The following is a 17,591-nucleotide window of genomic DNA, read 5'->3' as shown; positions in this document are numbered from 1 at the left end:
AAGCTGCTGATCTAACATGTCAGAGTGACAAGTAATAAAATGCACGACTTTAAGTAAAAACAAATCTGCAAAGTTATTCCAGACATATGCAGCTCTCAAGTTATTTGGGACCAGAAAGAACAACATATTAAAATATAGAAATGTTTTATACTCTTAAAATATCACAATCGTATAATTCACGCAACAGGATTTGTATGGGAGCTTTTACCTACTTTATCTTTAAGGTCTTGTTAATTCAGGCCATTAACATAACATAAGTCTGTTTCAGTTGTCATTTGAGATGCAGTTATATATTTAGGCCTTGGTGAAATTAATGAAGGTTTGTTATGTGTACCACAGCAGGAAAACTGTATTTTTTCTCTGGCAAGTGTGCCCTTTTCCTAGAACCAAAGGTGTTTCCTGAAAGAGCCATAGTCTACAAATCTGAAAAGATATTTGGTACTGAACACTGAAAAACAAAATTCTAGACACTTTTTTTTTTTAACTGTGTTTTCATCCTGCTTCAGTATTCAAAAAGATGTATATTGAAGAAGTTTTTATATATGAATAAAATTTTTCCAGAACCAAAAATGTGTTGCGGTGAGCTCTCATATGGTATAGAGATCCATTTTTTCAAATTAAACATTGCTAATGCATCTTCCAGAGCAGATAATATTTCAGGGCTAAAGAACTACCTTTCAGAAAAGGAAGGAACAAGCAGAATCGGGAGCTTTAAATCTTTAAGCACCTCTGAAGCCTCAGGCAGAAGTACCTCTTTTTTAATGCCCTATTTATTATTGATCTAAAGATTACAAAGCATTTAACTGATTTAATTAAAGCAGACCAATTCAGTCATTTACAGATTATTCCTGACATGTTGATGAGCAGGTGAGGAGTGTTAGTTGAACTTTGCTTTACAATCTGTTGGCAATACCCATTCAGAAAAGGATGAAAGCAAATAAGACACTCCAGACCTTTCTATATGCACAATATTCTTAGCTGTGGTTAGTGTCAAATGATTATTTTACACAGATTTATTTGTAAGGATATGCTCGGGTTTTCAAAAAACATGACAAAGTTGAAGTCAAGCATTGAATTATGCATTTTGTGAAAATAAACATCACTTCAGCCTTGTGTTTAAAAGGGTACAGCACACTTAGCTTGGGAATAAAATAAAGGAATAAAATGGCCAGACGGCTTGTCAGAATGGCACATTCCAAAGGAAAAAAAGCTTCTATGCAGTGAAACAAAGAAATGCAGTGAGGGTCTCATCTCCATTTGTATGCTTAATCAACTGTTACAATCTCTGGTCTCTAGCTTTACCCAGCTTTGAAATGGGAGACCTTATAATAAGAGTTTTAGAATTCTAATAGCTTCTGCTATAAAGTTATTTGAATTCCAACCACAACGTTTTAATCAGTCTCCTAAGAAACCATTTAGTCTGGGACCACTGCCACTGTAAGGTCCTGGGAACAAGACGACTGTTTAGCTACAAAATTAAGGCTGGGTTCTGTACCCACATCCCAAAAGTAGTACCTTGCACAATTATTATAATAACATTCTCTGCCCCTTTTAAAGAATGAGCCCTGAAACAGGAGTCAGCAGAATTTTGTAACTGTAAGCAGTGAAAGAAATGGCTTGTCCGATTGTGCAAGTCTGGGCTGAAAGGGTAAACAAAAATGGTGATTTGTGTGAATAATACCAGTACTATATCATCATTATTTTCTATGTTTGAAACTGGAGAGCATGGGAAAATACAGATACAAAAGGAGACTTAGTATAAGCCTATTTTAGATATTCAATAAAAAATGTGTCAACAATGGAAGAAATAGGGGAGGGCAAGATTTAAAACGCAAGTGTCCAATCTAGGTCCTGGAAGTCCAATGCGTTTCCAAGTTTTCCAGTGCATTGCTGTCTTAACTAGGACCAAACTGGTATTTTCTTTCCCAGCTCTTCCAGTACTGGTTCTTTATAGAGACCTAGAAAACATACAGTCTCCCTTCAGGGCCTTGACAGGATTGGACACCTCCGTTATAAAACCACTGTCCTCCTGACCCTACAAAGCATGATGAACATTGTGTGACCATGCATCTATAGAATGAGTCCACGGAGACTGGACTATTGCTAAAAATCTAAAAGCCATCTTACAATATCTTGGTATATCTTGTATTATAGTATAATAATTTATGTACCTTAATGCATTGTTCAACTTTTTACCTGATAATGTTCTGGGATCTATTCCAATCTTATATGTTTTAACAGTCTAATTCAGCAGTTCCTTGGCCACCTGCTCCTACTGCTCTCTTCGTTTATGCACCCTTGTGTTGAATACACTACTGCAGGCGATGTGTCAAATATTCAACAGGATTCTCTTTGATACTATCTGCAAGCTAAAGCACGGACCTAAAGAACCCGGTGCCATTAAATGAGATGCATGTTACCTCCTCTAACTCCTGTCGTGGTCTCACAGCTTAAATAAAAAAAGGACTAGACCTTCACTGTTCTGAAAATGTTGTGATTGTGTAAAGGTCTTAACAGACAATAGCCGGATAGTATTGGGAGGCACATTTTAGCTAGCATTCTGACATCGATCGTAACATGTTGCTAAACAGAGGACGTCCTAAGAGGCTCAACCAGTAAATGTGCTCTCCAGCAGCAGGGTTGAGCTTGGGTCACGTTACTAGCCAACTGTGACTGGAATTCCCCAAGCCATGATGCAACATTGGCTGAACGCCACCGAGCGTAGGTTGGGACTAGTCAGCAAGGCTTCTAAAACACAGCGAATCCAGTGACCCGCATAGAGCATGCGGGAGGGAGCTCCAGTCAGTGCTGAACCTCCAGTAGGAGACGGTGTTGCCTGTGAAGTCTGCTACACTTCCTCTCTCTCCCCTGTGTGCGGTCACTGGGTTCGTAGCTACAAGATGGGATCTTAAAAGCCCCATAATCTGCATTTCAGAATGGGGTGGGTTTAAAAAAAAAAAGTGGCAATCCTAAATCTCATCCTAAAGATTTTATCTTATTCTAAATCTTATTAGGACAGACTGATTATTATCATACCAGACAAAGCAGGTTCACATCTTTTCCCCCCAATTAAAATTATTGTGCTCGTCCAATATTTAATTTTGATAGCATATGTCATTGTAATCAATGCTTCTTTTAATTAGCTCTATCTTATTTGGAAATTTTAGGTTGGTCTTACTGTAAACATAGCCCATCTATCTACAGTTTTCTCATAATGATCCTGCTGTTTCAGTTAATGCTCTCTCTTTTCTGTATTTTTAACACTAGCCTTTCACCTCCATATTGTTCCCACTACAGAATTTAGCATATTAATTGTGCCTTTCAGAAAACACCATTTGAACCTGTTACATTTTTACATACTCAAATCTTACAGACTTTGTGAAATTGAGAAAACATACTGTAATTTTTGTAATTGAGGAAATCACAGCTGTTTTAAGTCTATTCAACATCTTCGTCTGGTGGCTGTTATCACTTCCTCATTATATCTACTAGAAAATTTGGCAGTAAATTTTATGAGACATCTATCAGCCAGGCTTAGAAGAGACTGGAAGCTTTTGCTTCTTCAGCATATACTGTTTTTGGTATCACAGCCTTTTCAAATTCAAAATAAAAATCCAGATTTGCAACGCTAACCAAAACACAACCTCGCCCTTGGCAATATTCTGTTCTTTTATGTGGTAATCACAAACCTGTGCAAATCAACCCATTGCTTTTACGTGATACCATTTGCTAGATTTTGCACATCGATTTATTAAATTGTGGGAGTATAAGAACAAAGATCAGTATAAGAAAATTACAACAAAGTGAATTTCACAGGTTAATACTGACAGACAAAAGAACAAGATGTATAAAGATAGACAAAATAAGCAATCTGTTAGCTGACCACTTGCTGCGATGCATTACTTTTTTAAATTCACCTAAAAATACCACATTGCCTTCACCTTTGACCAAATAAGGAAGACAACTACAACTATCTTATATCATTACAGTCATTATATCTGTGAAAGTATTCTCAAACCTCTCAAATATCCTGTTTTTTCAGCACTTCTATTATTTTATTCCCAGTGTGATGAGATTATAACAGAACAGTAATTTAGGCTACATCCATGGAACAATGGAGAAAACAAAAGATCACTCTCAAATAAAGCATTGTCCACAGAAAGACAGAAACACATCTCCTGAATCAGGAGAGCCGTGACTCAAATTCCAAATTGTGCACTGCCTGCAAACAGGATCATGAGTCCTTGGAAATATCCTGAGACAAAAACACACGAGCCCTTGCACTTAACTCGGAGTTGAGTTGGCTGGGTTTATCATTTCGAAATGCTTTCACAGATTAGACACATTAAGAAACCAGCAGGGAGGGTAGGAGTGCCTCTACCTAGACGGATCAAAAATACTTTAAAGACCCCATTTACAGAACTGCAGTGGTAAAGAACGTAGATTTAAATTTCACAGAAATCCTTAAGAAACCCCTTTTATTTTAATAAGCTCATGGGTCAATTTAACTCAGTCCATCTTAGTTATTCACAAAAATTCAACATGTAAAATGACATTTTTCTGTTATTACAGTACAAAACTATCGTGCATTAAACACCTACAATAACAAACTATTTTTTGTTTAGCATCGCCTTCCTAGGAGGATTGTATTAGCACAGCAGATCTGGGAACTTCACACAGAAACCACGGGCAAACAGTTATTCCGTCTACAACTGTGCACTTAGAAAAATAAGTTAGCATTTAAATACCCCCTCATCATCTCCAGCACAACTATATATTTTTTTCTGTGTAATTACACTGTTGTTATTATTACAAATAATGGAACAGGCCTGCAAAGAAAAGTTCCCAGCAAGATTAAAGCAAGTCTCTGCAGCTGTCCTTACATCACACCGTCGGAATGAGCTCCGTGGAGGAGCCCTGTGCAGAAACTGCACCCAATCCCTCTCTAACTCTTTTTTTCTCTTTAACGGCCATGGCTACCAATATCTTACAATTTTCATGTCAACTCAAATACCCCTCCAAAATCGTACTGATGAGAGGTTAAAAAATGTTGCTTAAACCACTACTGTTTACAAGCATAAAAGGTTGGATTAACAGCATTTTGTGACAGCATGCTACATGGTGTTCCGCATTTAGAAGGATTTTGTTTTTTACAATGTGCATGCAGTGCCAAATATCCACAGAGTGTCAGGAAGACACTAATTCTTGTGAGGACTGCATCAACAGTCAGTCCCAGAACCATGCAGTGTCATGTGGACATTACTCTCACCCTGAACAGGACACCAGTCCATCACAAGGCTACAGAGAAAAGGACAGTCCAGAACAGCCACCCAAACCTAGACAGGATGTCTGTAGGCGGTGGAAATCGGAGCATCTTATATAATCCTTCTCACTGCCCGGATAAACTTCTCAAAACTGAACAAAAGAAACTGAAATGGAAAAAAAATATGTCCGCTGCGCAGGTTGTAGTCTTTTTAGAAAGCTACGCATGAGCATAGGCAAAAAAAAATCAATGCATAAAACTAGACAAAACTCTGATTTTAAAACATAACAAGAAACAACGGGCAAGCAGATAATAGGAATAGCCCCTTTTATAATGTTAATACACCTCCTTAACATCCTTTCAGTTTGTGAATTCCAGTACAACAATTTACTTCTTTTTTTGTGCAGGTGTGGAATTAAGTGCTTAGGTTAATATCACAACACCTCTGCAGGTCTGATAAGGGTTCCTAAATGCGTCACCTAGCAACATGCCATGAAACATGGTGTGGATTACTCAAGTCAAACACTGTTAGTGTACAACACAAATAAAGCAAATTGAAATAAACTCTGTACTCAAGAGTTTGCTGACAGGTTGTAGCAAACTATCCATTTCCTTATCAAGTTTCATCACCATAATACATTTTATGGGCAGGTTTCAAGCAGGAACAAGTTTTATGGAAAGAACATAATTGTCAAAATGTGGCGATTGTCAAAAAAAACAATCTCTAAACAGGAAAATAACTCAATTACATAAGCAACAGCACATTTATTCACCTAGACACTTCACCATTTCACCCTACTAAGGAACTCATTGACTTCCATAATGTTAATCGTGGAAAATATGATGGGAGAATGTTTTGATCGAACAGTAGAGATGGCAACTAAAACATTCCTCACAGGCCTAGGGAAGTCCTGCCATTATTTCACTCAGAGGATATCTGCAGGGGATAGAACTGTTTCCTATCAAGCAAAGTTTATTGAGCACATACTTCTAGGCACAAAGTCAATTGTGTAATCTTTTTCATTACATAGCTATTTAAAAAATAAAACATTTGTATTTTAAAGCCTGCTTAAAATTATGTGGTATAAATTTCGGTATGCAACATCAACAGATCTATAACATATGGTATATTCCATCTCTGTCCTGTTGCAAATTGATCGATTCAATGTATCTGACTGAATCACACCTAAACATATAATAGATCTTGGAACTTAACCTTTTTATTTTAATTTATTGTCTTAGGCCTGTTTCTACCCTGAATCTATGTTGCTCTTATACTCATTTCTCAACACAGACTTTCTTTATGAATTTTTACAACTTAAACCAGTTCCAGATGAGTACACCAAAGAGCTTGGATGTCTTCAGTCTGGAGCAAAAAATTACTTCAAACTTCAAACAGTGTGACTCTTCTTCATATGCTTGCTCTCAAAAGGACATTTTGATAAGACTTCGGAAACTTTTTGTTTCTTTACAGAATAAGGTTAATTCTATCTTTTCAGGATAACTTTGTCTATTAATTTGTTTTAATTCCAGACATCCACTGAAAATCCTGTACTCAAAAGATAAAATTCGATCATATATCCCAGCACTTATTTAAATCAAGGGATGTTGCCTTTAAAATGTGTGCAGTGCATTAGTTAGACTTCATTTGAAATGGTAAAGAATTGCTGCTCTGGAATCAGTCCAGAGAACAGCGACCAGATGCATTCCTGGGTTTAAAGGAATGTCACATACTGGCAGGCTAAAAGAATTTAATCTTTTGTAGTTTTAATCAAAGACAATTAGAAAGGGGACCGAAATCAAGTATTTAAAGTCCTCAAAGACAATGAGGAAATCTACTCAAAGGGTATCTTCAGAACCAACAGCGTAGCATGAACCAACAGACAACAGAAAGGACAGGAGAATGCATTTAAAATTGAGAATGGGAGACACTTTTAACCAAAAAGGGTGTGGCGGCCTGGAACAAGCTACACTGTAATATTGTTGAAGCGTATACGCTGACTTCTGCAAAGGCATAAATGAAAAGTTCAAAAGCTACTAGAAAATAAATGAGCTAGCTAGGCCAAATGGCCTCCTTTGATTCACAACCCCTCCAATGTTTTTAATTTTTCAAAACCATTCAAAGTCTTTTTTATTTTATTTTTTCTGTATTTTTAAGTACAGGCATCATTAAAAAGCCTCAGGTTTAAGTATAAGTATCGTGCTAAGACTTACATCTCCCAGGGCAGAGGTGTTCTGAATGGGTACAGTCAAGACAGGCGGAGTGGCTGCAGGAAATGAGCCATTTCCATTGGGCGCGTATTTGTCCTGGGCGAGAGTGGGCACGGTGATGAGCCCGTTAGGCATGGCCAGCACCGGCTGTGGTGGAACAATCTGTGGACTCTGCAGCTGCACCAGTCGGGTTGGCTGGCTCAGCATCACAGGTCGTCCTGGCAACAAAAGCAAGAAACTTAGCCAACAGCAGCATACTTCACAGCTTTAAATGAGCGTTCCCTATATAGTAATACTTGCCAACTTACTGTATACGTGAGGAATATTTTCTTAGTTTTTACTCAATAAAGCCAACATATTCAGCTGCGACAATCAAAGAAGGGCACCATATCAACGAGGTAAAAAAAAAGACAGAAACTTAACTTAAAATCATGAGTAAACTGCAAATTATACAATAGCTAACAGCTATTATATAGATTACAAACAGCTATTTAACAGATTAAGGGGGTTAAAAGATGCAGAATTCTGGAAAAGATTAAGCCTATTTAGTATTTCAGGAGATAAATCTCGGTAAAGTAGTTCAACCTTGTCGTGATAAAGTAACAGATCTAGATTTCAGTTGGGAAGTCCTAGTGATCCCCTGATAAATGTCCTTGCAATTCAGCAGCATGCCGTATTTGTATCGAAAGATAAATATAGAAGGCAAAAACTACTGAAGGGGTTTCAAGAGTTCATTAGGTGCAAGACGAGACTGCGATTAATCTGCCATCACCTCTTCCAGAATTGGTGCAATAAACGGTCAATTAGAAATACCAGCACTGGACTACAGGGGATCACTAATGATGTTAGCAGCAAATGGGGAAGCAGCAGAGAATCTAGCATTAAGTAGGTATGTAGGTTTGGGGTCCAAGATACAGGCAGCAGGTCTCATTTGAAATATCAACTCAGTCACACAAACAGAAGGGAGCTGCTGACATTTTAGAAATCTCCATTATCACTGTGATTTTCAGGGGACGTCAATCTTACTTTATTAAAAGCGATTTAAATAAGAAACAGAGCAATTACTTCCCCATCCAGTGTTATCAAACTGTCGTCACCAGCAACTGTTTGAATGAATTAAAAGCATGGCTGTAATAAAAAAAGCACTGAAAGCTTCCATGCTGGAAGCAGGGGTCTCCATGGCGATATCAGCGGTATGTCATTTCCCAGATGGAGCAGAGTGAAGCTGGCTTTGTTAAAATGCAATGCAAGCGCTTGTTGTGCTAAAAGGTAAGATTCCCGTCTTATGAAAGAGGAGAAAGCTAGCAATGTGCACAGACCCATGAAAAAGTTACTAGATTTCCCATTTTACTTTTGTTGTTATACTTGTCAGAAACCAAAAAGCCACCTATAAAAACACTTTTCCCCCCTCCATATCAAAACTATCCTAATAAGAAAACAGTATACTCACTGTGTAATGAGTAAAACAATACCACGTTAAGCGAAATGATCACTAAGGTGTGAAAAAGTTCCAAACTTTTTAAAAAATCTGTCCGTCTCGCCAAACATGTACTTCCGACTGTTGGTGTTTTGGGTCTCTGACCAGACTGACAAGATGACCATTCTAAATTTGAGGGTCACAGTTCGTTTGTAAAAAATCTATTAGTACTCGCTGCCACCCACTGGGGTCTATCTATATTCATCATAAACAAAGTAATGGATAATGGTCATTATTGTTGAAAATTAGGTCTGTACCATGTAGTGCTTCGATATTGTTTTAGTGACATAATCCTGAATGTTTACTTTCCCATTGTACAGTAAATTACCAGTCATTAATCTGATTTATTCTTTCTAATTTAGAGGAAACCTTCCAGCTCTCAGTGCAGGGAGAGCCCTTGTCCTGGCTGGGCTATAGGAAATGGGTTTGTATATTATAACTATTCCCAACACCATTCCCAGTCACAGACAGCAATCACCTTTCCCACCCTCTTAGGAGCAGAATGACACAGCATGGAATATACGAGCTTGGGAAAAACCTCAGGCAGTAATTGCTGTGAGGAATTCACAAGACTACAACCAACCTACCAGATCCTATATATCTGTCAATGCAGTTTTAAGAAACAAGCCGTATTTTGCAAGCCCCCAAACCCATTTTTATGCAGGGAGCATAAATTGGTAACAGCTGAGCCCAGACCCAATAATATAAGTTTTTGTCTTGTCACATGCATGTTTATGAATTAGTGATAATTAGGCATAACAAAATAAAATTATTTTAAATAATAACAATTCTGTTTAAAGAGTCCTCTCATTAATCTGTAGACTATAGTAAGGGTAATATCAGTTCCTATGCTGCATGAAATTCAACTGAAAGGGTGATCAGTGTGTGTCAGCTCTGATACAGGTCATTCTTCTTTAAGCAGGAAACTACTTGGTAGAATGCAGAAGGAAAAAGTCTGCACTTTGTGAAGCAGACAAAAGGCAGACAGCACTTGGCCAAAACCTTAAAAAATACTGTTCTGTTGTTCCTGGGGTTTAGGCTAAGGGTGGGAACAAATTCAAAGACAGGAATTCCCCACGTTCTATTCGCCCAAGGACAATTGCAGCAGACCACAAAACAAAACTTGGATTTTTGTGTTCATTCATGCTAGCACTTGGACAAAAAAGTGATGGCTATGGAAAAACATAACACTCCCGCTAAATCTGTATTATTTATTTCACTGATCTGTCAAGGGCTTCGTTATAACTAACCAGCAGGCTGAGCTGGGACCTGTATTCCTAAATGAATCAGAATCACATTAGGAAAAACATTAGGAAAATTCAAGAGCTATTTCATGAACACCAGTATTCCTTGAGGGCCACAACTGTGGATATAGAACTGGATTACATGCAAATGCTTTCTAAGGGCGCCACAATCTTTAACAAATTAGCTATGCCAAAGGCACTCATAACACAGGTTATAACGACTGAGATTAATATTAACCGTGACTAAGGAGTCTTTGTTGTTTAGATAGGCTGCTATCCTGGACACAAGAATACCAAAATAAGTTTCCACAACGACATTCCCTAACACAGCCAAGCCCTGCTGGCTTTCACGGGAGGCCCGAAGGATATTTAGACACACAAGAGCAAAATCATTCATTGGAGACAAAATTATAAGCTCGAGGAATTTCAGAAATGGATACTTATCAAATGATTTATGTTGGCCTATCAACTTGTGTGTTAGGTTGGAACAAGGGGAATAATGAACGATGGGAAAAAATACAATTCCTTTCAGTGTGTCTGAGAGATAAGAATACATATTTGAAACTTTTCAGAAATAAAATATGGATTGCAATAAATACAAAAATATCCCTAGTGACTGCTTTGTATAATAAATACAAAAATTATATTAAAGTAGTGACATCTGCTGGATATTCTCTACAACTGCAGTTTAATATGTCAGTACTATGGTACTGCACTCATCCAACTGTCTCCGTAGCTGTAGTTTATCTGGAGTGAAACACGAACAGGTAAATGATGTTACAGCCATCCATCGTCTAACTGCTTCTTCCAATTCGGGGTCTGTGAGGTCCCGGTGTGTCTCCTAGCAAGCAACAGGCACATGGCAGGAAACATCCTGGACAAGAAGCCAGTCCATCACAGGGGCAGACACAGACACACACACTCACACCAGGGACAGTTTTCCCAGAAGCCAATTAACCTACCAGTATGTTTTTGGTCCACAGGAAGACAACAGGGCAGCTGGACAGAAACCACACAAACAGGGGGCAAAGAAACAAACTTCATGGAGATAGCACCCTAGGTCTGGAATCAAACCCAGGTCCGTGCACTGCGAAGCGGCAGTACCAATGACTGTGCCCTGACATTACGTTTCATATTTAAAAAATAAATTCAATCTTAAAAGCCATTCTATAATCTCATCACCATTCAGCCAATAAACGTCCTTCCCTTTGGTGGATTTTTTTGTGTGTGATATAATTACTCTTAAAATGTTTAACATTACAAAGCCTTGAGACCCAACCCTAATCACACATGGGAGATGCCCTCTTGATCTGGCTCTATAAAAGATTAAAGAATGGGATAGTTTAAACAAATGTACTGTGCTTTCAGAAACACAAGGGTTTAGACACTGGCTTTAGGGGTAGACTTAGCAAACTGTAAGGGTAAGGGTTAGTATTCAGTGTTAAGAGTTTGAGATCCAGAACACAAATTTGAACACAGCTAATAAAGTGCCAGCAATTGCAATTCTTACCACCAGGGGGTGCAGGCTGGATGCTCACAGGTGGTGGTTTGGACACGGAGAGCAAGGTCTGAAGAGGCTGAATTATTATGGTTTTGGCTGTAAGAGGAGCAGTGGAGTGGGCAATTGGAACTGTTGTGATAACCGGCTTGGGCTGAATGGACACTTTGGGGGTGAGTTGAATGGGACGTTTTGGAGCACATGATTTTCCTGCAAAGGCAAACCAAAAATTATAACTGTTTTGTGTACACAATAAACAGGTACATCAATCAGAAAACAATAGACATTTATTTTTAACCCAAGGTGATCTACAAATGTCAGACCAATAAATAATAATTAACCATCCCATACTCTGGCAGAAGTATGTGTATCAGAAAACGTGCTACACCAGTTTTAAAAGAGAATGCTATTTTCATATTTTGGGGTTAGAAAGAATCGGCATTAATGAGTGCATTTCAAACCCCAATGAAAGTCAAATGTACACACTAACACCACAAAATCGATACACTTTCCAGGTGTGCTCAGCACCATATTCTGTGATTCAGAAGGAGGCAACCAAACATCCGGTGAGGCAAATGTAGGTAAAAAAGCAGATTTGTGAATACATCTCTTTTAATTGAACAGAAGTATTGCTCTCTACTTCCAGACGGTTTTGCTGACAAATACAACTTTCTTTTTAAATCTGCATTCAGATCAAATTGCAACATTTCTACGGAGAAATGTCTGCTGCAGAACATGTAATTATTCGCTCATACATTGCATTACATTAGTCATTTCAGTGACTAGTGAGCAGGATGGGCCACTTCACATCATAATTCTCACAAACTGTCACCCTCACCTATGGCGAGAGACCAGCGGTTTGTGTCAACATGGCGACCACACAGTATTTCACAAAGTCAAATTTTGCGATCCAGCCTATTCATTTGTTATCTCGACTGAATAACTTGTCTGAGAAATTGTGACTGCAGTTCCCCTTTAACATCGTTTTGGGTTCCTCACAACAACCGTCTTAATTTTGTCACAGCAGGAGATACCTCTGGAGTTCTGGCCTGCCCTCTTCTGCGGCTTCTTTTCTTCCACAACATCATAAGTGCTGCTGGCGTCGGAGCAGACAGACACAGGCGAAGCCTGGGACTGTGGAGAGAGATCTAACTCCTCCTAAAAGAAAACATTGCAGGAGGAAGATTAGTAGGCGTGGGTGCTTTCAAAACAAAATTGGCCGGCTTGAAAAGAAATAAAAGGCACAATACAAAGACTAAAGCCATCCTTTGCTTTGTTGGTGTTGTCTGCCACACACATCAAGAGCTTTGCCTCATAAAAAAAAGACCGTATTGCTAGATTATTACACTGTCTGCGTTGGTGTGTGTCTGCCCTGTAATGGACTGGCATCCCGTACAGGATGTACCCTGCCTTGTGCCCACTGCTTGCCAGGATCCTGACTTAAAAGAAGTGGTTAGAAAATGAATGGATGAATAAATATATTATTACACACTACAATGGGACGATACTGTAAATTAATTGTTAGGTTTCAAGAAGATCACAGAAGAAAGATAAAGATGGCAAATGAAGCAACCTCTTTATTAAGAGGTCCACAGGCCAGTTCAGGTCGGTGGCACAAAATAAAAACTGTCTGCCAAATGTAATGCCAATAAAACCGTTCTTTATAACGAGCGGGTAATTTGAGAAGGTGGCGGCATAATAATATGGAGCTGAGCCGATAGAAAATTAAGACATCAATTTACCGTACAAACAGGATTTTAATCATTACTGGAATCCACTGGGGCATTGTGGCAGTTTTTTTTCTCTCATTTCCAGCTGCTTAAAGCACACAGAAGCAGCTGGCATGGAAAAGCAATCCCTGGAAAGAATCCATCTGCGATGTTTCCTGATATAACTCCAAAACAGGGCAGACATTTCTTTTGCCTTTATCTCGTCGCATAGCTCATCGATTCTAGCTGATTCTGTTGTTACTCTGCGAGCTGCACAGTATGTTTTTGTATGTTTTCTGTTGACTCAATGTCCACTGCCGGAGTGGATGTTTTGTTAATTAAATAAAAAACGAAAAACAAAACAGGCCAGGCGTATTTTTACGGTGCAGTGTTTCTGAGAGGGAAAGCAGAAGGCCGACTTACAGGAACACAATAGGAAGAAGGGGACGCCACCGAGCAAGGAGAGGAAACTGAACTGAGAGTAAGGCTTGGCGAAAAAGGCCCCGCAGTTGTATCTCCATCTACAAAAAAAATACCATACATGAAATTAACTGCTATTGTGTTCATATCATTATAAACACAGAATTTTCAGGAAGGGAAAAGGCTTTACAGCAGGTAACTGAAAAGATCTTTTCTAATGACCCTACGCTGGAACACTAGCAGTCATACAGTTGCACGGAGTGACTGAACATTTCGGCGCTTTATCCTTTACCAGGACACTTCAGCACAATGGTTAAAGCGGGCCTAGTTTAACTGATTTGCACTGCTTAGTCTAATTCCAACAAAATGCAGTTAATTCTGTGCTAGTTGAATTTATACACCCTGGAGCACGAATATGAGCCCATTCATTACAAGTTATTTTGACATAGAAACCAGCCATTTTTAAAGAATCAGGAAAACAGATTAGGAGGACTCTCACAGTGTCTGCACTGGTGCACTTATATTTCTCTTAGCCCAGGGTCAGGTTGAACTGCCTCGCTCCCCAGTGATCACATTCTGTAGCTGAGTTACCTGTGCAGCTGTCCGAGTGCCAGGGCGTCAGATCAATGTCAAAGTCGAGATCTGCCACCTCGCCGGTCTGAGAAACGGGAAAAATAAAGATGGATATTTTTACGAGAACGGCATGCTCACGTAACATGAAAAGATCCTTGCAAGGCCTCTCCTCTGTGAGGGGCGGGGCGAGCTCTACGATCAAGGGCCATCATCACGGCACTAGCCCACTGTGACTGGAATTCTACAGGTGAGGGTAGGGCAGGCATAGTTGGCTAGGGCTCTCTCGGCTCTCAGCAAACACAGAGACCCCTGCTGCCTGCCAGCCACTGAGGGATGCCTTGCAGTCGATGAGGACGAGGGACACACCACACCTGTCCTCAAGTTGGCACTAAGCCACTGGTATGGGTTTGTGTTGCCCGTTAGAAGCAAGCAGTTCAAAGATGGGCAGGTCAGAGGAGTCTGCCCACACTTGCTTATACTCCAGTGTGCACTCACAGGGTTCATAGCCATGACCCGTGAAAAAAATATAAAACTTGAGAATCCAAATTTACACGTTACCTCTGAAATTTAAAAATGATAATCAATATAACTCGGAATTTTAGGCAAACAATTTAAGCAGGCAGATAAAGTCAGCAATCTTTGGCAGTGCACTGTACAGTGGCATATTTATCACTAAAGGTGAGCTCCTAAACTAAACTTCTAATAGCAAATCAATTGAAAAGCCGTGAAACACAAGGTACGAGACATGCAGTACTGGACTCACAGCATTTCCCAGAGCCTGTAATAGCTCGTCAGCATCTCCTAAATTATCCAGATCATCAAACAGGCTGAGATCTGGAACGTAAAACAGACAAATGCAATTTAAGAAAGTGAAAAAATTTATAGCAGAGTCTTGATGTAAACAACAGAACTACAGCTATTATTGTAACAGTAAAAGACGTTACTATGTTTTTAACATGTAAAAAAACTTACGTTTAAACACTGTCAAGAAACTGTAAAGCTTCTGTGAATTACTACTAATAAGAGAAAAAAAATGCCCAAAGCTACAACATTAAACTAAGGTTTTATCCGTTCATGTGTTGAAAGTACCAGCCAAATAGTTGTGTTAAGAAGCTTAATTTAATACAATTACATTTTATATTATGAAGATCATGTTTATTACTTGTTGGTATCAGTTTGCTAAATTGACAGATCTGATATTGGAGATATAATCACAACTTCCTAAGTTGTTTCAAGCTGATTTCTTTGAATAGACTCATTAGCACATTTTCCTCGTTTTTAACATATTGAAAAACACTTTAAAACTGTGTTGCGGTCTTCACTTGCTCAATATATTTTAATTAAATAAAAATAAAAACTAGAAGATTCCTGGAAATAAAATTCGGCCCTGTCAGTACCCGTAGTCAACTTTTCAAATGTCTATTATCACATTTAATTACACGTTTTACTATTCGAATGGAAATTAAATTTAGCCGTTGAACCTGAAAAATGTACAAATGTACATTTATGGTATCGGGAAAACACAGATTATGGAACACTTACCCCACTCGCCATCCTGGTCGATACAGACATCCCCGCTGTCGCTGTACATCTTAGTATCAATATGATTTAGCAGAGAACGAGTCTCTAAGTCTAACATCAAATCTGCCGACATTTTTCCTTGAATACATTAGTTACAGAGATAATAAACGCCGTGAATTCTGCGCAGATCTATAACGCTCAGTAAGAGATTAATCATATCTTCAATGTTCACACTACACTTCCTGCTTCAGTAGTAAATACACGTCTCTACTAACCTGTACTTTTAACAGCGTCGAAGTATGGAAACTGTAGAAGGACAAACCTTACGGAATAGAAAAATGCAATGAAATTCATATCACAATTTCCAAAGTAAGCGGAAAATGTGTTAAACGTCCTTATCAGAATGGCTGGATGTTTATTGTTCTTACACAGACCAGTTTTCTTTCTTTCCTTCTAACACCAAAAATCAAAAGTATATTTGAAGCCAGACAATTACCAATGCAGTTATCAAGCTCAATGTTCACAAACATATTGATGGTTACACATCCAGTACTAAACATTGGGCATGTCTGCCAACATGGAATATGCATTTTGGCAATAATGCTACAAAAGCCGGACCTGTTGAGTTGAAATTCACTGAGTGTTTTGTTAATCATAAGCACATTATGATTAATCATATTAATCATATTGTTAATCATTTTCAATCTTATTAATTTTGTACATTTTCATCAATTCAAAGTGGCCAATGTGATCCAGCTGAAATCCAAGAAGTTGTTCAGAATTTTTTTTAAAAATGTTTTAACTATATTTGACCTATGCTGTAGATATAAAATAGCATTATGAGGTCTTGAGGTGTGGTTGCTACATTAGCGTTTGCATGACTTTTATCAGTTCAAACTCTAAATGGTATACTGTAGCTGTGAAAATGTTGTCTACAGATGCCTCTCATATCTACAATTGATTCTATGTGAATGGATAAAGCACATGTTGTGGTGGTTACGCTTTTTATGCTCATGAAGGTAGCCTCATTACATGTTTGGAACTGAAAGCAATTTAAAAAATCAAATTAAACCTGTTTTTAAGCCACTTGAGGGTTAAACATATAACTGAGAGTCCATCTGGAACAAATATCATTAGGTGATTGGGTCTCCATGACCAGAATTGGGAACTCCTGAAGTTGGGTATTTCTGAAACTCAAGAGTGAGTGTGAACAATCTGACCACATCTAAAAAAAGCCGGCAGAGCAATTAAAGTCATCAAATAGAACAGGAGATGTAGATCAGCTAGAATCAGCTGGACAGATAAATGTACCTTTAATGAAATGCATGTTTTTGTGCAATCAGCTGTAAAAAGCCTTAAAAAAACTGATTTAGAAAAAGAATTAGGTTGTCTAATTGTAATAAAACTTAAGACACAAGGCTCTCCAGAAACTGAGACTCCCTGGTGCATACTTACAACCACACTGAGCAGTAGATGCTTTATGCAAGTATTCTCCAGAAGTGAATCAAGCTGATTAGTCATGTGGCTTGGTGGCAATATTCTAATTTCTCCACAACGTGGACAGATTTAACGGAAATGTTAGTTGTGAGTTCTGACCATCATCAAAAAGGGAAATTTGCAGATTGGATCGCCTTAATATTTGCAAAGGGAAGTTGTACATATTAAGGTGATCCAA

The 17,591-nt window shown here is 38.5% G+C and overlaps 1 protein-coding gene across 1 annotated transcript in view; it reads right to left on the bottom strand.

The window, feature by feature from the left end:
* atf6 (activating transcription factor 6) overlaps positions 1 to 16,202 on the bottom strand; it is a 52,784-nt gene extending 36,582 nt beyond the window's left edge. Inside the window, exons 1-7 of the mRNA XM_088598288.1 lie at positions 15,938 to 16,202; positions 15,159 to 15,229; positions 14,414 to 14,480; positions 13,826 to 13,923; positions 12,728 to 12,851; positions 11,706 to 11,903; positions 7,478 to 7,692 (exon numbers count right to left, since the gene is read on the bottom strand). Coding sequence (XP_088454414.1) covers positions 7,478 to 7,692; positions 11,706 to 11,903; positions 12,728 to 12,851; positions 13,826 to 13,923; positions 14,414 to 14,480; positions 15,159 to 15,229; positions 15,938 to 16,049 — 885 coding nt within the window. The 5' untranslated portion in view covers positions 16,050 to 16,202. The remainder of the gene's footprint in view (positions 1 to 7,477; positions 7,693 to 11,705; positions 11,904 to 12,727; positions 12,852 to 13,825; positions 13,924 to 14,413; positions 14,481 to 15,158; positions 15,230 to 15,937) is intronic.
* Between the last annotated feature and the right edge of the window lie 1,389 nt (positions 16,203 to 17,591).

Source organism: Lepisosteus platostomus, chromosome 11 (assembly GCF_059453375.1).
Source record: "Lepisosteus platostomus isolate fLepPlt1 chromosome 11, fLepPlt1.hap1, whole genome shotgun sequence".
In the NCBI taxonomy this organism is placed as follows: Eukaryota; Metazoa; Chordata; class Actinopteri; order Semionotiformes; family Lepisosteidae; genus Lepisosteus; species Lepisosteus platostomus.
This window is presented reverse-complemented; position numbering and strand designations above follow the sequence as displayed.